Raw genomic sequence first — 24,893 nt, forward strand, 5'->3', positions numbered from 1 at the left:
AGCTCACAGTCAAGAGACAGAAGAAGAAACAGAAAGGCCATGGCCAGCAGCTGCAGATGAGGCCCTGCCACGGCAGCCCTCCGTGTGCAGCATCAGCTGCAGAACGGAGCAATGAGTCACCTGATGGCAGGATGAGCTTGAGTGTTCAAGGGCTTGGTTATCTGTGATGTGTGGATGCTGAGAGGAAAGAGAAGGAATCACTGGCATTGGAAAAAGTGCTGAGGATGCTCTCCTGGCTGGAGCTCTCTTCTACAAATGGCAATTTCCCTCTCTCTGCAGGGCTGAGCTTCATTCTGAATGTGGTCCTCAGGTGGCTGGCTTTGTTTTGAAACAAAACCATGCAGCTCTTGCAGACAGTGACAGACTGAAGACATTCTGCTGTGAACCACAGGACAGAAGCTGCCTCTCACAGATACTCCAGCACACTCATTACCCCAACTTACAGCCAAGTCTAACTGTCCATCAGGATGAATCCAGTGGGGAGATTGGTCTTGCTGAATCACACAGTGCTAGAGGCTGGGAGGGACCTCCAGAGAGCATCCACCCCAACCCCCTGCCCCAGCAGCATCACCCAGGGCAGGGCACACAGAACACAGCCAGGGGGGGGTTGGAAAGGCTCCAGAGCAGGAGACTCCACAACCTCTCTGGGCAGCCTGCTCCAGGGCTCCCTCACCATACAGAAGTCTCCTGGTGTTGAGGTGGAACCTGCTGTGTCCCAGCCTGCCCCCATTGTTCCTTGTGCTGTCACTGGGCACCACCAAACAGAGCCTGGCACCTTCACCCTGACATCCTCCCACTCCTCCAATGTTTACAGACCTTGATCAGATCCCCACACTCTGAAGCCTTCCAACAGCACTGTGTGTGAGGCATGGGACTCTCATGTCCTCCATCCTGCAGCAGGAAGAGATGCTGCAAAGGGCACAGGGACACCACCAGTGCCTAAACCGCAGACACTCTCCTGGTGACTGGGTTTGTGGCACTCAGCATCTGGTGCCCCTGCCTGTGCCAGACTGGTGTGGCACCACCTGGACCAGCCTGCCTGCCCAGCAGCCTGTCTGAGTGCAAGGAGAATGAGGAGGGAGAGACACTGAGGCTCCTTTCAAGATTCAGACAGAATACTTCTGCCAGGTTTTGGGGAAAGAACTCGAGGGGAAACACTCAAAATCCTTCTTTCAACATCTAGATAAAGGTCACCAGAGATATTTGTGCTGTAACAGGTGACAAAGCCAGGCAGACTGAGCAGGGCCTGCTCCCTGTGTGTAACGAGGCCACGCACCTCTGCAGGGGCAGGGCAGGAGAACCTGAGTAAGGGGACAGCCCCTTCAGCACTGCCTGCTGTCACACCAGGGGCAATGGCTTTAACCTGTAAGACCAGACTGAGACCAGACAAAGGCAATTTCACAGCAGGGATGGTGGAACACTGGGGCACGTTCTGCCAAGAGGTAGCATCACACCTGGACACATTCCAGGTCAGCTTGGAGAGGTCTGAAAATCCTGGTCTAGCTGAAGATGTCCTTGCCCATGGCAGGAGTGTTGGACTACATGACCTTTACAGGGCCCTTCCAACCCAAACTGCTCTGCAGAAAAGAAAATACTCCTCCCCTGTGCACAGGGAAAAGCCAACCCCAGCCCCAGTGCAAGCTGTGCTCACCGCCACGGCCCAGGGCGTTTGCGCTCAAGCAGTGCTGGGTTGAAGAGCAGCAGCACCCTGCAGGGGCAGGAGAGCAGAGCTGGAAAAGCATGGAAAGCCAGACCTGTCCTTGTCCTGCAGCCAGTCAGGGGCCAGGATCCAAAAGGGCAATCACAACTGGCTCATCAGTAACTTGTTTCATTTTCCTAGGAGAGCTGATGATTGCTCAGTCACCTGGGAGCAAGTGGCACTCTAAGTGCTGCCAGGCTGTTAACTCACACACCCCACAGTTGCTCTGCAAAGAGCAAGGACTAACAGCAAACATGAGAGCAACCCAGAAGACAGCCCTGTCACGTTCCTCTTCATCAGCACCTCCCAAGTGACAGCCTGGGGTTCAATACCTGCCTCTCAGCACCTGCAGTGATCCAGGGTAACACAGCTCTTGGGGAAGGGCAGCTCACAGAACCAAGAGCTGAGCTTCTGCAAGGAAAGGCACAGACTTTAGAGGCTCACCAGCTGTGCTTCTCCAGCATCACATTTGATAACAGAATTCAGCTAGCCCAAGCTGTCCTCACAGGACATAACTCTGCTTTCCCATGCTAAGAGAGAGGGCCTCCCCCTGCCTGTTGCACTCAGAGTGCAGTGGGGTGAGGATTGCTCTCCTTCCCTGCTTGCTGAGGCAGTGATTAGTGTGGGCAAGCCCCTGGAGTGGGTACCAACAACGTGCAGAGGACCAGAGAATGGCTCAGGCTGGAAGGGACCTTAGACCCTGCCATGGGCAGGGACACCTCTCAACTGCTGGGAGCTACAACAAGTAGCACCAGGAGCTCATTAGGCTTCCAGGGTCCAGACACAATCACAATGCTAGAATCTGAAGAAGGAAGGGTGAACTCAGCTCCCTTTCCAGGTGGAAATCTGCACTGGTATCATCCCCTAGCAGAAGGATAAACTCCTGGTGCTTGTTAGCAGGAGATGGAAGGAAGCTGTCTGTGTGTGCTCACCCTGCACAGGCACTTTGGGTGGGGACTTTCTGCCACTGCTACAGAGCTTATTGCTGTGGAAATTGTAGCTCATCCCAGTTCTCTTTTCCCCTCTCTGCCTGGAGAGTGTGCACAGTCATTACAGGCTGCTGGCCAGCTCTGATTTCCCATCCCAGCCAAATGAACCTCCTCCCAATCAATTCCATGATTATCCATAATTTGCTTTACAATGCTCTGGATCCTGTCTTTTGCTGTGGAAGAGAATATTCAGCTGGAGGTCTTTTTATGCCTCTCTCTTTCTGCCAAACTCATCTGCCTCCCAGTTTTCCATGCAATGCTGTAACAGAGGTAGTAGCCACAGATGAGAGAACTGGTTCAGTTGCAAAAGACTTGTGAGAACACTGAGTGCAACCATTGCTCTAACACCACCATGGCCACTAAACCACCTCCTGAAGTGCCACAGCTGCTCAGCTCTTTGAGCACCTCCAGGCGTGGGGACTCCAACACCTCCTGGGGCAGCCTGTACCAGTGCCTGATAGCCAACCTAAACCTGCCCTGCTGCAACCTGGGGGTGCTGGTCAATGGCAGGCTGAACATGAGCCGGCAGTGTGCCCAGGCAGCCAGGAGGGCCAATGGCATCCTGGCCTGCATCAAGAACAGTGTGGCCAGCAGGAGCAGGAAGGTCATTCTGCCCCTGTACACTGCACTTGAGCCCTGTGTCCAGTTCTGGGCCCCTCAGGTTAGGAAGGAGGTTGAGCTGCTGGAAGGTGTCCAGAGAAGGGCAACAAAGCTGGGGAGGGGTCTGGAGCACAGCCCTGTGAGGAGAGGCTGAGGGAGCTGGGGTTGCTTAGCCTGGAGAAGAGGAGGCTCAGGGGAGACCTCATTGCTCTCTACAACTACCTGAAGGGAGGTTGTAGACAGGCAGAGGTTGGTCTCTTCTCCCAGGCAGCCAGCACCAGAACAAGAGGACACAGTCTCAGGCTGTGCCAGGGGAGGTTTAGGTTGGAGGTTAGGAAGAAGTTCTACACAAAGAGAGTGATTGCCCTTTGGAATGGGCTGCCCAGGGAGGTGGTGGAGTCCCCATCCCTGGAGGTGTTCAGGAGGAGACTTGATGGGGTGCTTGGTGCCATGGGGTAGTTGATTAGGTGGTGCTGGATGATAGGTTGGACTGGATGATCTTGAAGGTCTCTTCCAACCTGGTCTATCCTATCCTATCCTATCCTATCCTATCCTATCCTATCCTATCCTATCTCAAGGCCATTTGCTCTCCTCCTTTCCCTGGATACTGGGGAGAAGAGACCCAGCCCCACCTCACTGCCCCCTCCTTTCAGGGAGCTGTTGATAGAAGCAGGGTGTGTCAGATGTAGATAACACCAGCAGCTGTGTCTGCTTTCCAAACTGCCTTCCAGTTCCAGCTGGCAAAAAGCAAATCTGGACACAGATAGAAAATAAATCACTTGAAATTAAACCTTGGGCCTAGAGTTCAAGAGGAGTTGTCATTAGTTTAGAATCCTCAGGAATGGAAAATGGAATGAAGCAGCATGTGCTGTCTCCTGATCCTTCAGTGACAAATGAGTCAGTGAAACATTTATTAACTGCAGGGTACTTTGGGGTAACAGAACAAATGAGTGTTATGAGAACATGCTGATGCCTCTGAGAATGGAGATTAAAGAGATAAAGCATTATTAATACAGGCTCAACCCCTGGCTGGGCCTAAAATCAATATCTGTGAAACATCCACCTAGATCACCTTGCTAAGGTGCCCAGGGATGGCAGATACTCTGCTCTGCTCTGCTGGCCACCAGAGGTCTCAGGAGCTGTTCAGAGGCAGCAAATGCAGCAGGCCAAGGAAGCACTCAGATCAGCTGAGCAGAAGCACCCAGGGCTTGGGATGAAGAGAGCCTTCAGCTGAGAGCAAGACTCCTGCCCCAGCAAGTGCCCAGGGCAAAGGGAACATCCTCTGTTCTGCTTGCAGAGGGCAGGCATGGTGGTAGTGTGGCTCTCCCTTCCTCACCACCCACAGCCACACTGCTGTCCAGAAAAGATGGCAGGGTAGGACTCAGCCAAAGGGAAGCTCACAGGAAAAGTCTGCCATCCTGGGCAGATTTTGCCTCTAGGACCTCCAGGAAAGGTGCAATTAAAACCTTGCTTGTCACATCCTCCCCTCAGTCTGCTAAACTAGAAGTGGGGAGATTGAGATTGGCTGTGAGGAAGAAGTTGTTCCCCAGGAGGGTGGTGAGAGCCTGGCACAGGCTGCCCAGGGAGGTGGTGGCAGCCTCACCCCTGGAGGTGTTTGCAGCCAGGCTGGAGGTGGCTGTGAGCAACCTGCTGTGGTGTGAGGTGTCCCTGCCCATGGCAGGGGGTTGGGACTGGCTGAGCCTTGAGCTCCCTTCCAGCCCTGACACTTCTGTGATCCTGTAGGAGGTCACAAGCACACCAGAGCACATCTATGCACTCCCCCTGCTGTCCCTGTCCCAGGGTATGCTCTCTTGCAGGCTGGCAGAAATTACAAGGCTCATCAGACCTTTGGGCTGATCAACTCAGCTCTCCATAGGTGTTGTCATCCATGAGCACTCCACATGGATGAGCAGAAGCTGCTTCTGAAAGCTTGCTTGAGCTGTAAGCAAACATTTTGGTTCTGCAATGATTATAAAGCTTAGATCAATGTTTTTTCCCCATGGTAAATGCAACCTGAATGGTAGGAGATCCCAGGAGGGTAATTCCATGTTTTCAGCACAATCCTCAGCCTTGGAATTCTCAGCTTTCTGTGATGTGATTGGTTTCTGTAGCTGAAATCAGTTCCAAAGCTGATCACACACCTTGGGGGAGCTGAGGCTTGCTGCAGCAGTCTGTGCATCACATCTCCACACAAACTTGCTGGGAAGGTTTCCATTGTCTGTGTTAGCTGAGTCAGGCTACAGGGTTACTGCTAAGTTGTTCAGCCACTGCTCTATACAAACCCAAAGCTGCCTGCTAAGGAACTGAACTCTGCTGTTTACAGCATCATCCACTGAGAGGAAATGAGAGCTAACAAAAGACAGAACACCTCATAGCAGGAGACAGCTGAGTGCACGCTGTGCTCCTGAGCAGCACTTCCAAACCAAGAGCAAGGGCTGGCACAAGACAGCCAGGGGAGGAGGGAAAGTCTTCACCACACTGATGAAACCCAGAGACAAAAGAGGGATGGTGCAGTTCCCCTGGGGAAATAAAGCATCTTGCAGGTCATAAGGTTCATTCCTCTCCAGTACTGCTCCTCCTTGTCCTTGCCTGTTTCCTCCAGGTCAGTTACTGTGATGTTTCTAGGGCAGGTGCAAGCCCAGAAGCTGCACTGAAAATCCTTTACCTGTAAGCCTCTACACCCTGGCTTTAGTCAGAGAACCCTAGCATGGCTCAGGATGGAAGGGAGCTCAGAGCTCCTCTCCTCCAACTGCCCCACCATGCCCAGGGACACCTCTCAGCTACACTCAGCTGCTCAAGGCCTAAACAGTTCTTTGCCTTTTCCTGGCTTCAGCCTGTTCAGGTGACTGTTGTGTGTCTTGTTTTGTGAAGGTGTCAAAAGGAAAGGTTTCAGTTTTGTCTCTCCTTGGCAATGCTCTGCAGGCACTGAGCAGCCCTGCTGAAGCTTGCTTCCACTCTCACTGTCTTTGGAAGGCTCCTGGTGGTTCAGCAACACAGAACTCACCACTAGCAGGTACTTTGCTTGCACTCTCCCTAGACACTTACTACTCAGAGGTTACTTTTCTGTCTTGCTCGGTTTTGGTTGCTTTGTGCCTTGCCCCCTCCCCAGATTTCACTGGAGAGATACAAGTTGTTTCTCCAGCTGCCTTTGGCAGCTTCCCATGGACTCCAAATATAACCTGTTGTGACTAGAAAACACTGTCTGATGCTGCTCACTGTGTACTAAATTAGCCTGTGGAAAGTTGCTGAATGCCAGTTGAACTTTTTGAGTTGAATGAATCACGTTTGAAGAGAGGAAGACTGAACCACAGGATGCTGAGAAGCTTTCTCAGGAAAAGAATGTTGGAACCAGGTTTGCCTTTACAGAGACTGAATGTTCCACTCAGAACTGCAGCCTAGGGAGGGCTGGAAAAACCTGCTTCCCCCACAGGGACTGCTGCCTGGCTGATCTGCTGCAGCCAGAGAGTTACCTGTGCAAACCACGTGCTCATGCTTTGGCTGAGCACGATTCCCTGCCAGAATGCACAGAAGGTGCTGATGCACACAGGACTCAGCTATGAGGCACTCCCCCTGGCACTACTGGCCAGTAAAGCCAACCCAAAGCCTGACAGCCTGAGCACCAGAAAAGGGTTGCTTTTCACCCCGTGCTTCCTGGCAGCTTTGCAGGCTTCCAAGCAACTGCATCCGCCGTGGTGATGGTGGCTCAGCACAGCTCTCAGGATTATTGTGTTACCCATTGAGGAAATTACTTGTGTGCTTGCCCTTGAGAGGGGCACAAGGGCCAGGAAAGCTGCAGAAGCAGGATAAAAGCAGATGTGGGCTCCTGGCTCCTGGGAGTGTCTCTCCTGATGAAGGTGCTCAAGCGAGTTCATTGCTGACTTGTACCACAGAGGATGCAATTCAGTTCACAGATGAAGACCCCTGCCTCAGACTCCCACCCTGCTGGCACTGAGGGTCTGCCTGTCTGTGGTTTGACTCTGCTCCAGACTGGCTGCCTTTCAGATACACCACTTACAAAGGCTGTGTTGGTTGATGCCCTGGGAGCAGGAAGGAGCTTAGAGTCATGGGATCTGGATCTGGAGCGAAACCTACCCTCGCCGAAGGAGGATGTCCCCAGTCAGAGGCAGGACGTGCAAGAGGAATGTCTGTCTGGGCCGGCTGAAGGCTTTTGTTGGGCACTACGGCAAGCCATCTAGAATCACTCCACCCCAGGGCCCCTTAAGCCTAACAGGCAGCCCTGCTGGGCACTCCAGGAACAAAAGGAGTAGGAAGCTGCTAGTGACTGGCAGCTGCAGGATGGTAAAGAGTCTGAGTGCCTTGGTCACACAGGTGAGAGAAGAGCAACAAAAGAGCTTCTCCAAACCGAGGGTCTACCCAAAGCAGCACTACAGGAAACAACTCCTCCTGTTTTGGGACTCTCCTGTTAGAATACCTCCCCTTAAAGGCCAGGGAGTCCTTACTTCTGATCTGCAGCAAATGCTTACTTTGTGCTGCTTTGATCTGGGAGTTATGGCAGTGATCAGTGAGTGAGAGCTACTCCCAGGGGCTCATTCGATTCAGATTGATGGAATACTTTTCTTCAGAGGAAGAAATCCAGTCCAAAATGTAAACTGTTCAGCTAATCACTAATTCAGTGCCATCTGTTCATAATTCAGCTGCAATATTTATCACTCCAGGATTAAGCCAAGGAAAAGGAATTTCTTTTCAGAGCTGTGTTACAGAAATTGCAGAAGTCCATGTTAAATACACCTCCAAACAGGCTGCATGTGCTTGAGACAAATGACATCAAGAGAGCTCTGCCCATCCACAATGGGCACAAACCACAGGGGTTGGAAGGGACCTCCAGAGATCACTCAGTCCAACCCCCTGCCAGAGCAGCAGCACCCAGGGCAGGTCACACAGAACACATCCAGGGGGGGTTGGAAAGGCTCCAGAGCAGGAGACTCCACAACCTCTCTGGGCAGCCTGCTCCAGGCTCTGACACCCTCACCATACAGAAGCCTCCTGGTGTTGAGGTGGAACCTGCTGTGTCCCAGCCTGTCCCCATTGTTCCTTGTGCTGTCACTGGGCACCACCAAACAGAGCCTGGCACCTTCACCCTGACCCCCAGCCCTCCAGAGAAGGAAACTCCACAACCTCTCTCTCTTGATTCTCCTCCCCCATCCCACTGGGAAGGAGGATGAGCAGGCAAGCAGCTGTGTGGTTGTTAGGTGCTGGTTGGGGTTAAACCACAGCAACACTGAAGCTGGTTTTGGAAGCACACCCTTGGGTGGGACTCAGGTGTAGCAGTGCAAGAAACAGAAAGCAAAGCTCAACACCAGTGTCTCTAACAGCACACAGTAATGACACTCTTACAGTGAGATGAGCTTCCTGAGAGTCAGAGGCAGAGGAGAGGAAGCTCTGGAAAGGAGAAGGTTCCTTGCTTGTTCTTCAGCACTGGTCATCTGGTAGATGTGATCCAGGACTTCCAAGCCTGGCTATCCCCTGGCAAAAATCTCTCTCCTGTAGGAACAGGTGAGCTTCTCAGAGCTGGCTCCCTGAGAGACCTGACAGAACTCAGCCCTCTCAAAGATCATTTAGCTGAACAAAGACCTGAAGCCTACAACCAAATGCCTCTCACCTATGTTTTTGATAAACCTCTTTGCTGTCCCTCCAACATCTTTAACAGCAGCAGCAAGCTGAAGAGCTGCTTCTTCCAAGTGCTCCCTGTGGCTCTGAAGTAAAGCAGAGCATCTCCAAGGCCTCCCTGCTCTCCTCCCATTTCTTTAACTATGGGTTTGTATTTAATAAAAAGTGTTTGCTTTTCCTTTATTTGCCCTTCTTTGGCCCTTCTTTGGCCCTTCTTTGGCCCTTCTTTGGCCCTTCAGCTGAGCCCCTCCCAGAACAGTTATATATTCTAACACTATTGATGAGCTGTCTGAACATCAGGGCGGGTAACAAAAAGCTTAATGTCCTGCCAGGGTCTTGCTGAAGGCCCAGATGCTGTAGGAGATTGCCTGCCAGAGCCAGCAGCAGCAGTGTGAGCCTCCCAGAGCGTGCACAGCACAGAGCCTTGCAGTGCAGCGAGGGAAGCTGACACCAGGGCCTCAGAACCATCTGGCAAAGATGTGTGCTGCACCCCTCAAATCCTGCTGGAATACCTCCACATCACAGCTGTTTGTTTGGTGCCTGGGACCTCTCTCCTGCAGAAAGCACTCATCCTCCTTGCCTGCTCTGAACATCTGGGGAGCAGTTTTGCTGCCTGGACTGGCCCACAGCATGTGGGAACAACAGCAGCACAGATGGCCATGGATTCATGTCTAAGCACTTCTGTGCCACCCACCGAACCACTAATGACCTCTTCACACTCTGGCTCTACCTCTGCAGTTAAATCCAGGCCACTGCTCAGAGCTCCTTCTCCTCTGCTGTGCTGGGGGGGAAATATTCTCAGTGTAGAATATTTGAGAGCTGAAGCAGAATATCCTGCTCAGTGCAATGCAAACACCCAGGCTTGCATCTCAAATACCAGGCAAGACAAAGTCTGCTAAGCAGAACAAGTGAAGGGCTGCTGTGCTGCTGGCAAAGTAGGTGCTGGTAACTAACAGCTGCTTCACCGGATGCCCAGGCAAGCAGGCTGGTTCTAAAGCCCAGAGGTAAGAGTGAATGTCCTGGATGTGCTGCCTCCAAACCAGCTGGAGCTGATAGAGAGACACACTGAAAGACAGGCACTGAATGCCAAAATCCTTCCCAACGCAGTCAAGAGAATGCTCTGGGTTGGAGGGGACATTAAAGACCATCCACTTCCAACCCCCTGCCATGGGGGCGGACATGGGACACCTCCCACCAGCCCAGGTTGCTCAAGGCCTCATCCAGCCTGGCCTGGAACACCTCCAGGGAGGGGGCAGCCACAGCCTCCACAGCCAACCTGTTCCAGTGTCTCCCCACCCTCAATGTCACAGAATCACAACTTCTGCTCTCAATCTGCCCTCCTCAAGCTTCAACCCATTCCCCCTCGTCCTGTCACTCCCAGCCTTTGTCCAAAGTCCCTCCCCAGCTCTCATGGACCCCTTCAGGCACTGGAAGGCTGCTCTGAGGTCTCCCTGAAGCCTTCCTTTCTAGGCTGAACAGCCCCAGCTCTCCCAACCTGTCCCCACAGGGCAGGTGCATGATGGATGAACTTAGAAAAAGAGAGACAAAGGGAGCTGCAGGGTTTAGTCTGTGCCACCAGTATCCTAGAGGGGAGCAGCAGGCTGGTTACTAAAGCACAAGAGGTGTTCTGCTTTTCTCTGCCAGCTACAGACAGCAAAAGGTGCTCGTGCTCCCCACTAGATCAACGCAGCTCCAGATAAGAGCTGGCAGGAGCTGCACCTTGTCTCCTGAGCTCAGGCTGGGGGAAAGAAAACGAAAAGAAGAGCAGCTGGATCAAGACTGAGATGTTGAAAACTTTGAGCGTTGGAGATGGCATCAAGCAGAAAACTGCAGTGAGCTCTGCAGGGAGAGAGGCAGAGCTGCGGAGCACAGCGCCCGGGAAGGCCCTAAAGAGGGGATCCTGCCTGAGGGGCAAAGGAGGTTGGGCAGAAGATGCAAGTGAGGATGGCAACATTCAAAGCAAGAAACCTTCCATCCACACCCAAGACCTTTGCTGCTACTCTCTTGAGCGCAAACAATGACTCAAGGTCCTGAGCTGACCACACACAGCTTGCACACAAGTGAGTTACTGTCCTGCTCCTGCGAGCACTTGTGATTACCCCAAGCCCTGACAGCAGTGACATGACCTGCTCCTGTGCTGCAGCAAGGGCCTGTCAGCTGCCAGGGACAGCTACCACATGCCCTGAATAAGGGGCAGAGAAGCAGCTTACTGATCTTCATTCTTATAGCATGGTTCAAAAGCAAATGTATCCACACCTCCCACCCGAGGGCACTTCAAGTACTGACAGCAACGTCCTTGGTGTTGCACACAACAGAGCAAGGACGTGGCAAAGAGAGTGTAAAAAGGCTGAAAGTCAGGGAATGGTTGGAAGGGAGCTCAGAGCTCAGCTCCTCCAACCTCCACACCATGCCCAGGGACACCTCCCAGCTACACTCAGCTGCTCAGGGCCTCATCCAGCCTGGCCTTCAGCACCCCCAGGCAGGAGGCAGCCACAGCCTCCCTGGGCAGCCTGGGCCAGAGGCTCAGCAGCCTCCTGCTCAACAACTTCTTCCTCAGCTCCACTCTAACCCTGCTCTGCCTCAGCTCCAAACCCTTCCCCCTTGGCCTGTCTGCAGACACCCTGAGGAGAAGTCCCTCTGCAGCCTTCCTGCAGGATCCCTTCAGGTCCTGGCAGGCAGCTCTGAGGTCCCCCCAGAGCCTTCTCTTCTGCAGGCTGCACACCCCCAGCTCCCTCAGCCTGTGCTCACAGCAGAGCTGCTCCAGCCCTTGGAGCATCTTTGTGGCCTCCTCTGGGCTCTCTCCAGCAGCTCTGTGTCCTTCTCCTGCTGGGGACAGCAGAGCTGGAGGCAGGATTGGAGGTGAGGTCTGAGCAGAGCCAGGGGGCAGAATCCCCTCTGCTGCCCTGCTGCCCACACTCCCCTGGCTGCAGCCCAGGACATCTCAAGTGTTAAAGAGCAATGCAATTCCTGCTGCACACAACACAGAACAGGCAGGTGACAGAGGTGTGAGAGAGCTTGCTATAAAAATGGAGAATGTTCCCAGATGTCTGAGAGCAATCTGGCAGAGTGAGTAAACCACCTCTGTCTTTCAGAGACATTCTGCTGCCCAGGCACAGGGTGGACTGCAAGTGGTTGGTGACACCAAGCACAGGCAAGAGTTTAATGACCTAATGTGATGCATATAAAAAAGCATTCATTCTCAACCCAGCTAATGCCAGGGGTACTGAGAAGGGCCTAAAGTGACCACTGCTGGATGCTACACCTGCAGGTGAACAGAGACTGACACAACTCATGTGCCACTGGAACAGGGGGAACTAGAAAGGAGCTGTTTGCAGCTGGTTGCCCTGCTGCATGAACTGCTGCTGCCTCCTGGTGCTGGATCAAACCAAGCAGGCTGAGAGGCTTTCAGCTAATGGCAGATGGCTCAGACACAGAGCTGCAGAAGGAACAGGGATGAGTTTCAAACAACCAAGTTCATCTTTAAAGGGTTACTTTGGCAGAGCCATCAGAGTGCTGGCAAGGAGGCCAAAGTTTGGACCAACACTCAGAGCTTCCCCTTGTCTAGTGCCACACTCTAAGATAAGGAATTAATTAACAGGGGCAGATTTTCATGCCAGTTCAGCCAAAGTCATCAGGAGTCTACCTAAAGCTGTTCTATGAGAGCTCCTGTTACAAACCCTGCTAGAGGGCAGATGGTCTGTAAAAGGCTTTTCCAGGGACTAGTCAGAGAGAGGCACTGTGAATTATGAGAAGGGAGGAGACTGAGACTCCAGCTGGACAGTTCAACTGTTAGGAGCAGCATGGCCTGCTTTCTGACTGCCTCTTGGCTCATCTCCTGCCCTGCCAGGAGGAGATGTAAAGCCATATGGCCTTGGAGGCACTGCTCCATCCTACCTTCTGCAGCCATCCCTAGAGCTGAAAGAGCTTTGACTCTGCAGTCAGGTGCAAGGGAGCCACTCTCTACTGAAACAGGGCAAGCAGACACTCAGCCTGGAGAGGAGAAGGCTGAGAGGGGATCTTAGCAACACCCATAAATAGCTGAGGGCTGGGGGTCAGGGTGAAGGTGCCAGGCTCTGTTTGGTGGTGCCCAGTGACAGGACAAGGAACAATAGGGACAGGCTGGGACACAGCAGGTTCCACCTCAACACCAGGAGGCTTCTGTATGGTGAGGGAGCCCTGGAGCAGGCTGCCCAGAGAGGTTGTGGAGTCTCCTGCTCTGGAGCCTTTCCAACCCCCCCCCCGGGATGTGTTCTGTGTGCCCTGCCCTGGGTGATGCTGCTGGGGCAGGGGCTTGGACTGGGTGACCTCTGGAGGTCCCTTCCAGCCCCTGCCACTGTGTGTCTGTGATTTACCTTCATTTAAAGGGACTGACAGTGGCTTTCCATCACAGACTAGCAGATGGACACATGCTGATATTTCTGTACCTGGGAAGAGTGTTTAGCTGCCTATGAAACTTAGTTAATCTTCTCCTCTCCAGGCTGAAGGCCAGCTCCCTCAGCCTGTCCCCATAGCAGAGGTGCTCCAGCTTAGTCCTTAGCTCAAGTCCTCATAATCATCTTAAGCAAATGCCTGATGACAGAGCCAAGGACTGGGTGCACCATGCTCACACCTACTGTTACAAGCTCTACTACAGGGAGTTCAAAAGCAAGGAGGTCTGACTCATTGCCTCTTGCTTCAGATGGTCTTTGATGCTGCAAAGGACACCTCACAGGTAGCCTGCAGGCCATGAGTTGCTTTGCTCCTCTCCAAAGTGCAGGGGTAGCACAGTGGGTTACCTGCAAGGCTCAGCAGATATAGGCAGAGGCAACTGCCAGGTCAGAACCATGGAAGGGACAATTCCCACCCCCACAAGGCTACACATGAGGAGTTCCCAGGGCCCCTTTGCTGCTGCACAGCAGCCCCTGGACTCTGGGTGGCACACATCAAGCCAGCAGGCACAGCTTTAAGGACAAACCCCAACACAATCTTGAACATACACCACACATTTTGTGCTAAATGGATGGAAATTGTCACAGAGCTTGACAAGTTATTTAACTTGCTCTATCTTCCAGTTCTGCTACCAGCCTCTGCCAGTGCTGTAATTGAAAATTAGACACCTGCCTGCTATTTTCAACTGGTAATTGCCAGAGTGTGATCTGACTCCATTGCTATTCACAGCACTTTTCCCCATTTGCATGGCTGTGAGGATCTCAGTGAGCAGAGCTCCAGTTCCAGCAGCTCTCTACAGCTGTGGCTTGCAGAGCTCTGGACCTCTCTGAGAGCTGTGGCTCTGCCTTTGAGAGCTCAAAACCTAGCCAAAAAAGGTGTGCTGAGTTTTGCACATTTCAGGTGACCCCAGGGATCTTTATGGATGGAGAGTGGCCAAGCAACAGCAGAAATAGCTGTCGGCACTCCTCAGCCGAATGCTCTCCACCCAGGGCCAGGCAGAGGTACAAGTGATCTGTGCAAACATGGAGACAACAGCCTCCTGGCTTGAGGCAAGCAGCCATTGTGCCTTTATTAGAGTGTCTCACCACCCTCACTCGAAAGACTCTCCTCCTGATCCCCAGTCTAAATCTGCCCTCTCCTCCTGTCACCAAGCTCTTGTTCAGAGTCCCTCAGCAGCCTTCTTGCAGCCCCTCCAGGTACCGGGAGGCTGCTGTAAGTCTGCCTGGAGCTGTCTGCTCTGCAGGCTGAGCAGGTGCTGGCTCCAGTGGTGCTACCATCAGGACAGGTTTGCTCCAGGCCTTTATGTTTGCAGAGTGCTAACCTCTAGCATGCTGCCCTGGAGCAGGGCAGTCTCAGCACATTCACACTGTCAGTGCTGGCTTCACTCAGCAGAGATGCTGTCAGCCATCAAATCTATTGCAGCCAACGTGAGTGCCTGCTACAGGCAGCTCTCCTCTGGGCAATTTCAGCCAAGTGGAAGCTCTTGCTGGATGAACCAGGACTGTTCCACAAGCACAGCATGGCCAGAGCAGGGGGGAGCTGAATTCTCCTGTCTGTCCCTGTGGGCAAGCCTGGTTACCTCTGCACACACAGGGCTGTGGGCAGCAGGGGAAGCAGTGCAGATGCTATGGCACTCAGAAGGCCCTTGCCAAAGACTTTGTACAGCCTGACTCCACTGAGTCCACACAGTGTGAAAGCTGAGCAGGTTACCACTAGGCTTCAACTTCAAATGACTTGTGAGCATCCTGCTCTCCCATGAGCAAAAGAGTGGATCCAACACAGCTTCACCCAACACTCAAGTGGAGAGAGCCAGAGGAGATGTGGAGTCTGAGGGCTCTCTGCTCCTGAGGGGTCTCCCAAGGTGTCAGTTTATACTCACCTGAGCACCTTGCAGCTCTGTACATTTGGTCATCTCACTCCCAGTCAATACTTCTTGTTTTCTAACAGCTCTAGGACCTTGCTTTGTCTTGAGTTGTTTTGCCAACATTCCTACCAAGCAAGGAACAGCTTCAGTACTGAAGCTGGAACAAATATTACTTCACATTTGCTAACACAGTAAGTGTCAAAGCCCAAGCATACCATGGCAAAGAGAAAAGCAGAGGGGAAGGCATGAGAAAGAAGCAGCTAAGCAGAAGCTCTTTCATTTCAGTTCCCTTTGGACCTTTGATCTGCTCTGGTTTATACTTTGCAAAGTATCTGACACCATTTTAATGAACAGCTGGCAGGATGAGCACTCCCAAGTCACATTCTTGTAGTGACTCAGGGAGCATTTGGATCTTTGTTTGATTCTGGAGTTCCACATCCTGTTACTCCAACTGTTCTCTATATAAGCTGATACAGACACAACACAGGAATATCATCCTGGAGTGGCTCAGGCTGGGAGGGAGCTCAGAGCTCCTCTCCTCCAGCCTCCACACCATGCCCAGGGACACCTCTCAGCTACACTCAGCTGCTCAAGGCCTCATCCAGCCTGGCCTTCAGCACCCCCAGGCAGGAGGCAGCCACAGCCTCCCTGGGCAGCCTGGGCCAGAGGCTCAGCAGCCTCCTGCTCAACAACTTCTTCCTCAGCTCCACTCTAACCCTGCTCTGCCTCAGCTTCAAACCATTCCCCCTGGGCCTGTCTGCAGACACCCTGAGGAGAAGTCCCTCTGCAGCCTTCCTGCAGGATCCCTTCAGCTCCTGGCAGGCAGCTCTGAGGTCCCCCCAGAGCCTTCTCCTCTGCAGGCTGCACAGCCCCAGCTCCCTCAGCCTGTGCTCACAGCAGAGCTGCTCCAGCCCTTTATCATCTCTGTGGTCAAGCAATGGGGGCAAACCATTTCCCACTGAAGTGCTGGAAGCCTGGCAGAGCCTGCAGCAGAACACCAGGGGCATTCCCCCAGCAGCTGCTGCTCCAGCAGCCTTTGTGGGGGGTGGTTTGTCTGTCTCCAGCTGTCTCCAAGCTAATACTTCTCCATTCAACTGGTTTAGATGTGTTGAGGCATTTCTGCTTTCCCTGCCTGCAGCTAGCACTGCTGGTCCCTGGGCTGTGCTGTGGCTGCTCTGCACATGCTGCTGGGGTTTCCTGGCTGCTCAGCAGTGGTTTGAGGTTAGTCAGTGACCCCTGCTGCCGCAGCTGGAGTGATGCACACAGCGATCAAGGAGGGCACTCACCTACTGTCAGCTGCCCGGTCAGCTGTCCCATCTGGTTCCTGGCGTTCACTGTCACGTTCCTGTCAGACTGCAGCACCAGGGGGCTGTCCTGGGAACAGGGAGAGGACAGTGAAGAAGAGAACACCAAAATAACTGAGGTAGAATTAAGCTAGAACTAAACACAAGCACACGTGCTGAGAGGGGAGCTGGATAAATCCAGCAGCCTTGGAGCAATCCCATCAGGTATTACACAGGCTTGGTCTTGTGTCCGACCTGAGCCTGTCCTGGTGCAACTTGATGCCATTTCCTCTGGTCCTATCCATTGTGCCTTGGGAGAAGAGACCAACACCCACCTCACTCCAACCTCCTTCAGGGAGCTGGGAGAGTTGCAAGGTCTCCCCAGCCTCCTTTTCTGCAGACTGAACAACCTCAGCTGCCCTTGTAAGACTTATTCTCCCTCCCCCTCACCTGCCCTGCTGCCCTCAATGCCACAGAGGCAGAGCAGTCCCTGCCAGCTCAGGTTAGCGATCCAGCTGATGTGGCACACAGCTGTGTGCTGTCCAGCAGGGTCTCACAGCTCTGGTGAGCCTGCACCACGCCTGCTCTGCTATCAGCACCCTGCTGGGCTCGAGCTCCTGAGGCCTGCTCCCATGTGTACATGCACAGGCAAATGCCACAGCCAGAAATAAAAGCAGGAGGGAATTTCATTTCTTGAACAGAAGAGTCAGATCCACTCCTCCAGGGGGACAGGGAAGGAAACAGCTTCACAAAACCCACCCAGCCCCAACAAAGCCAGCAACAACCAAAACAACAGACCCAGGCTGCTGACCGTGCTCTCGCTGGAGGGGGCTGAGCACAGGCTAGGAGGGAAAGGAGGGTGATGGCTACTGCTGCCAAGAGGCTCTCTGCCCCCTGGAGTCCCTGATAGGACACTGTTCTTCCCCTGAGGCTTGCAGCAGGGACGTGGCTGCTTCCAGCAGCTTGCTAGCATTCCCCTCTGCCTAGGTGAGAAAGGCTCTGGACAGAGGGATGGGAAGTGCCTTGGGCAGAAAGGAGTAAGGGCTGGGACAATATCTCTGAATGTACTCAGTCTATCCCTAGATCCTGGGCTGGGCACCCCTGGGCTGGGCACCCCTGGGCTGGGCACCCCTGGTCAGGCAGAATTCTCATGTACCTGTGTAAAACCACATTGGTTCCTCCTGTGCTGGAAAGACTTCAAGAGGAGGGAAGGAGTTGTGGGGCCATCCATAAGGATTTCCTTGTACCTCAGTGATGAATTAGGCTCACTGAAGCAGCTTTGCAGTTACATTTTCAATACCTCACAATCCTTCCTGGCTTTTTCCATCCAGGCTTCTCCTCTGCAAGAAACACTCTTCCCAGATGTTTTCACGGTGATTATTATCTCTAAATGACCCTTAGCTCCCTGGGCAGCCTGAAATTACTCTGAGCTCATTTCTGAGAGTTCAGGTGTGCCTCATCTCTCACTGGACCACGCTCTGACCTCTCAACACCCTGCCAATGAGCTCTGCAGCACAGAGTCTGGCAGGTGAAAGTCACTTTCTGGCTAACAGCTGTAGTTATCAGCGAGCACTGCTCAGCCCAAGTGCTCTGAGCTAAACATCTGATGCAATCAGGGAGCTCCTGGCAACAAAAGCAGCTGCTAAGGACCTTTCTCTCAACACTTGATTTGATTTCCACTTTCCTTCTGGTCCTGTGATGATCATTAGTGCAGGTGAGTGGTGCTGAGGGAAGGCAGGCTGGCCTGACAGACAGCTGCATGGCCAAAGGAGGTTTTTAAGGAGCCCTTCTCATCTGTGCTTTGCTGAGGTTTGGGGAAGAGCCTTCTCAGCCAGAATGGCCAAGGGAAGTTTTTGCCATACCTATTTTTTGCCTGCCTAGCTAAGGGCTTTGCAACTTCCACTGCTGAGCGCTGTTCAGAGCCTGACCTGAAGGTTTTGGTCACCTTCCACCTTAGGAAAAACCTCAGCAAGAGTCTCAGGCTAAAACGTGCCTCTCAGGTTCCTCGTGCTCAGGCTCTAACTGCAAATGAAGCCCTTGAGTACCAAATGCTCAAATGCAGTGTGATGAAGGATGGGATGGACCAGGCCTTCTTTCTTCTGCTTTCAGGGTCTTGTTTCAAAGAGGGGTGAAGGAGTTAAGAGCTTAAAGCTATATCCTTTAGTTGCTGGGTGTCAAACAGAGCCACAAGCTTCAATTCTGGACCTGGCAACCTGAGCAGCCCAGCATTTTATCTGCAATGCCTACCTGCACTGCTGGCTTCCACAGGAAGCCCAAAGGGCAGAGGCTGACATCTGCTCAGAGCAACTAGCAGCTCAGAGAAGGCTTAGCTGAACGCAGTGCAGGTGTGGATCTGTAAGGTATGAGTGAGAGCAGTGTCAGCCATGTGAACACACAGCCACCCACAGCATGACAAGGGAGGAAAGTGCCTCTGGATCAGCAGATCTCCTGGCATGTGGACCTGGCAGCCCTCAGGACACTGTACATCAAGCTGCCAGAAGGGAGCTAGAGAAGGATGGCATCACCATGCTTGCCTGGGAAGGAGACAGTTCATAGAAGAATCTTTTAATGAACATAGAAACAGGGGGGGGGGGAGGGGGGAATAAAACTGCCCAAATACTGTGGAATTATTTGGAAGTAGAGAAGATGTAATCTGGAGTCAGGCAGGCCTGGGAACAGAGAGAGTTATTTCTTGCTATAGTCTTCTAGGCTGGAGTCATCAGGCAGCTGGTGAAGGATCAAAAGCCCAGACAGAGATGTCAGCAAATGATGTTTGTGTGCTTACTGACTGGGAAAGGCTTCAGGTTATACCTGACAGAACACCAGGAAAAGGTGGATTCTGCTGCTGACACATCAGAGCTTCCAATCAGAGGTGAAAACAAAGAGCACTTCCCTTGGATGAGGGAGCTGGGGATGCTCAGCCTGCAGAGGAGAGGGCTCTGGGGGGACCTCAGAGCTGCCTGCCAGGAGCTGAAGGGATCCTGCAGGAAGGCTGCAGAGGGACTTCTCCTCAGGGTGTCTGCAGACAGGCCCAGGGGGAATGGTTTGGAGCTGAGGCAGAGCAGGGTTAGAGTGGAGCTGAGGAAGAAGTTGTTGAGCAGGAGGCTGCTGAGCCTCTGGCCCAGGCTGCCCAGGGAGGCTGTGGCTGCCTCCTGCCTGGGGGTGCTGAAGGCCAGGCTGGATGAGGCCCTGAGCAGCTGAGTGTAGCTGGGAGGTGTCCCTGGGCATGGTGTGGAGGTTGGAGGAGAGGAGCTCTGAGCTCCCTTCCAGCCTGAGCCAGTCCAGGGTTCTGTGATGATTCTTCTCCAGGCAGTGAAGCCGGTGGGAGCCTCTGTGCTTAAGGGATGCCTCTGCCATCAGCAGCAGCTTCAATAGCAGAGGTCAGGAATGATTATCTGTGGTTTTCATTTCTAATGTGGCTACCTCCACTTCCACAGTGCTTCTCTTCCCTGATAAGCCTTCCTTCAAGAAGAATCACTCACTGCTGGATCCTAATTACCTTAGCAATGCTTTTGGCTTTGCTGCTTCTCTCCACTGTCCCTATGTTAAATACCCAGCAGCAGAGAGATCTCAAATGAGCTCTGAAGAACCCTACTGAAAGGAAAGAGTTTTATTGCTACTTTACTGAGCCTTGCCCTGCATGCACCCATTGCTTATTACATCAATTGTCAGACACTTGCAGGCTTCATTACTGCACTTGCTTGGTACAAGAGCTATGATTTCCAAAGCATGTGGTGTGATCAGACTTTCATGAAGGCATCAAAAAGAGTAAGAATGACAATTACCTGAGTCACAGCTAATCCACTGGCTGTCTTTAGCCCTGCTTATTAGGAAAGCACACTTCAAACTTCCAGAAAACATCTTCTCCAGGCTAGCTCAGGGCTGAGGACTCCCACATCTGTCACAAAGGTCTCAGCATGGGTTTCATTCAGCCCAAAAATGTGTTTGCAGTATGTTTTCTCATGACAGGAACATCTGCAGTGCTATGGAGAAGCCTCCCCTTTGCCTGTCTAGCTAGAGGAGACAGATGACTCTCCACACCCTCTGGCTTCAAGAGAGCAGGAGAAGCTGATTTCTGACTCCTCTGCTTCAGCTATGGAGCCATGAGTTACACCTTCCCTGCCCCCTGCACTCAGTCTCCTCAGGGCCAGCAATATTTCAGCCCAAGCAGTCTCTCATCTGCTCAGAAGGAAGGGTCAGTCTGTGTATTTCTTACCCTTTTCTCCCCCTGGTGGTACTGCACCTGCAGACCCCCTTCCTCCTCCTTTCCCTAGGGCACACCGCTCCTGAGGCTGCTCTGAATTTCCCAGGGGAAGCAACACTCACTGGCAGCTTCTCCTCCCACTTGAGGGAGAGGGGGCTGGTCACTGAGTGACAACAGCAAACTGTTAGCAAGGACTGCTCACACAAGCAGCAGCCAAGATGCCTCTGATCCGGCAGCTGGTTGGAGTGCCCTCAGATTTGCACCAGGCATGCACACAGCTAGTTTGTAGGGGGAGATAAAGTGAGTGAGCCAGCCAGAGCAGCCTGCTTCCCAGCCCTGCAGGCAGGGCCAAGGCAAGAGCTTCATCTCAGCTGTTATTTGTTAATAAAACATAGAACAGAATAGACCAGGTTGGAAGAGACCTTCAAGATCATCCTGTCCAACCCACCCACCAATCCAACCCACCTGAACAACTAACCCATGGCACCAAGCACCCCAGCAAGTCTCCAACATAGAGGTTTTATCACCAGAAGTCCTGAAGAGCCAATAAAACCCAAGTCCCAATCCCCCCCACACCGTGCATCCACTCGTGTCCCCTCACACCAGCACTGACAAGCTGGCCTGGACAAGGACTACCTCAGGGGTGCTGCTGTGCATTCTCTAACCCTGCAGGACATTCCTAAGCAGCTCTGCCCTCAGTGTGACACACAGCTGGCTCATACTGGAGCTCAGAGGTTATTTCCTCTGAAACTTGTCATCCCCAGCAAAGAGATGTTGCTGCCCCCCCCTTCCTACAGGCCAGGGCTTGGTGGCTCAGCTAATCGCCTCCCAGAGCTGGCTCTGGTCCTCGCAGCCCCAGGCTAAAGCACATCACCAGCCCTCCTCTGAGGGGCAGACCTGGGGACTAGAATTCTGCAGAGAGGATCACGGTGCAGAGAAAGGGCAGCACAGGGCCCTTCAGGGAAGCTTTTCAGGCTGAAGTGGGAACAGCACCGGGGTCAATTTCCCGGGGGTAGGCAATTGCCAGTTTGAATAACCCAGGGCTTTCCCCAGGGGCATCATGGGCAGTAACTCTTTGTTTCCTGCTCCCTACCTGTTCAGTTTCTTTCTGTCTCAGCACCTAGCTAGCTTTGCCATAGAGGCAGTGCAAACAGCTCCATGGCTCTGCAGCTCTGCACAGGCAACATCTGGGTGTAAACAGCAGGAGAAATGCCTCGGACCTGGAGCGCTCCTGCAAGCTGAGAACTAACCAGGAAAGTTCTAGAGACCAACTTGCTTTTAAGTCAAGATCAGAGAGCAAGATGGGAAATTGAAAAGGGTTGTATGTCCTCAGCAACAAAGCTGAATTGCTCAGGAGGCCTCAGGCTTGCACTAAGACTGAGCAGCTCCCAGACTTCTGCACGAGGAGCACAGCACCCAGGGCACAGCAGGGAAAGGAGAACTCTCTCTGCATTGTGGTTCTTGATCCTAGGATGGCTCAGGCTGGGAGGGAGCTCAGAGCTCAGCTCCTCCAACCTCCCCACCATGCCCAGGGACACCTCTCAGCTACACTCAGCTGCTCAGGGCCTCATCCAGCCTGGCCTTCAGCACCCCCAGGCAGGAGGCAGCCACAGCCTCCCTGGGCAGCCTGGGCCAGAGGCTCAGCAGCCTCCTGCTCAACAACTTCTTCCTCAGCTCCACTCTAGCCCTGAGGTCCCCCCAGAGCCTTCTGTATTTTAGGCAATACAGAAGTGTTTACTGTACCAAAGTAAGAGAGAAGCAAACCAGCCTGTGTCCTTCCCCTGCATCACTAAGCACTTCAAGTGGGTGCAGCAGTTGGTGTTTCCTCATGCCCATTGTCCATCGCCACGGTCCCAGGGCCAGCGAGTGCCAGTTACTCACACCACTAATACCTGATGAGGGCAGAGACAGAGTGAATCTCCTCCTTTGCCTTCTGTGTTGCTGAAGTCTGCTGAGTGGCACAGCTCCCCTCTCTGCATTACATGACTGCACTGCACAGCACAGGTGTCTCAGCTTGTGCAAGGACAGGCTCTGCTTCTCCTGCAGCCAGGCCTGGCTGTGCCTGCAGGGGCACACAGGGCCAGATGGCTTCCTCCCTGCTGGTGCTGCAGTGTGCTGGGAGGGGAATTCTGTCAGCAGCTCCTGAGTGAGAGCCTTTTGCCTTATTTGTTTTGAAATATTATGGGATGTGATCAGGCTCACAAACACATTTTCCATTAGCCTTCAACCCAATCTTATTTGATTGATAAGAACTTGCTGCATGTCTCTTTATTTTCCTGTGGGGGAACACAAAGCACCTAACCACCCTACCAAAGCAGAAATGTGAGAGGAAAAGTGCCTTTATAACCATTTCTTAAGTGATTTTCTCCCATTCAGTTCACTTAAATTAAATATCCCCTCTCCCTCTCCCTTGTCCTGTCTCTAGATACCCTGATAAAAGGCCCTCTGCAGCCTTCCTCAAGATCCCTTCAGGTCCTGGCAGGCAGCTCTGAGGTCCCATGATAGAAAATTTGTATTTCTGCCCCAGTGATGTTAAAATATCCTTTAAAATATTAACTGTTTGAATAAAGCAAAATGCAATGAAACAAAATAACCCCCAGAGGAATGGGAGAGCCCTCTGCTAGTAGAGCCCAGCAGAGGCAGCCATCCAGACTGCCATCTGGGCACTGGCAGGGCTGTGGAGTGCAGGGGCAGCCCCTGACTCTGCTCTCCCGGAGCACAGGGCACTCCAGGGAGGCACAGGCTTGCTCTCATCCACTTCCACCACTTTGCCACCCCAAAGCAGAAACAAACAAACACTTCCCCACCCCAGCTGCAGTGGTTTTTCTTCTTTATAATTTAGGTGTTTATTCCTGTTGTGGATCTCATTCCAGACTTCTGACCTTCTGGGGATCCAGCCAGACCAGGTAACTGTGCTTCCCCTGCCAGTGCCCTCAGACCTCAGCCCCCACCAGAGCCCAGTCAAGGCTTCCCTTCCTGCTTATTTCACCCAAGAAATGACCAAAGCTGGAGGGGGGCACAGCTGTGCTGCCTCCATGGGCTGCTTCCTTGCCATCTATTCCACAAGCACTGATGCCCCATGGAGGACATCTGTGGGCTTGGGACCTGATGCAGCAGATGAATGCACTGACCTGGAGGGAGAGTCTGCTGCGAAATCTGGCATCCTGATGCCTGCTCAGGCTTTATCTCTGCCTCCAAGAGAAGCTCAAGTAACCACTGTGACTGTTTAAAGTATGGATTAGGACTAATGCAGGATTGGAGCAGTGATGAATATAATCCTTCAAGGGCTGCCATTCCCAGAAGAACAACCTTGGGAGTCCTTCCCTGCAGGTTTTTGTCATGTGCAGCCAGATGGAAGATGTCTATAGAGCAAAGCAAAGCTCCTGAGAGCTGCTGCAGGGGTGAAGGGTGCTGGAGCACCCCAGGGTACGAAGGCTTGCCTCACACAGCTCACTGCAACTCCCCAGAAGTCAGCTCAGGAGAACTTTCTGAGCCCGTAGTTTGCAAGCTCAGAGACACTGAACTGAAGACCACTACAGAAGTTACATGGCCCTACCTCCCCAGGCCTCATGCCAGCCTTTACATGATTAACCTGAGAGGTTGCTCTGCTGTGAAACAATCCCATTGTAAATCATGAATGGTTACCAGCAGCCTTAGTCTACACAACGATTTCTTCTTAGTTTTACATCTAGGGGAGCACCTCTCAATTCTCAGAGGACTTCTCTCTGCATTCTCCAGACCATGGGGACTCACTGCAAACATCCATAGGCTTCCAAGAACCACAGTTTGCTGCATGCTTTCCCCAGCCAGCACTGGAAACTGTGATCAAGATGTGAATTACACAGCAGTACCAGCCCCACTCCTCTTGGTCAGCACAGCACAGCCCCTCTGTGAGCAATGGACAGCTGAAGGAGTCCTCATTAGAGCTGCAGACACCACACACAGGCACTGCCACTCCTGGGGGCACAATCCAGATCAGCTCCTGGGCTCAGTCATGCTTCTGACACGTGAGCTGTGAGCTCAGAGCAGAAACACATCCAGCCTGGGAAGCACTCCCATTAGCAAGCCTTCTTCCATGAGGGAGTGTGAACACAAGGTGTGGAAGTCACCCCTGAGTTCATCACCTGCCTGGGTGGCATTAGCAGAGAGCTGTGAAAGGAGGCAGCTTCAGGAGAGCTCTGCTGCAGCTTTTGGTTCT

At 52.9% G+C, this 24,893-nt stretch overlaps 1 protein-coding gene across 1 annotated transcript in view; it reads right to left on the bottom strand.

Annotated features, from left to right (window-relative positions):
- SGCZ (sarcoglycan zeta) overlaps positions 1–24,893 on the bottom strand; it is a 196,763-nt gene that overhangs the window by 29,537 nt on the left and 142,333 nt on the right. Inside the window, exon 4 of the mRNA XM_068136666.1 lies at positions 16,495–16,582. Within this exon, the coding sequence (XP_067992767.1) occupies positions 16,495–16,582 (88 nt within the window). The remainder of the gene's footprint in view (positions 1–16,494; positions 16,583–24,893) is intronic.

This window comes from Melanerpes formicivorus, unplaced genomic scaffold, assembly GCF_026170545.1.
Source record: "Melanerpes formicivorus ecotype bairdi unplaced genomic scaffold, bMelFor1.0.p_v2 SCAF_4, whole genome shotgun sequence".
NCBI lineage: Eukaryota > Metazoa > Chordata > Aves > Piciformes > Picidae > Melanerpes > Melanerpes formicivorus.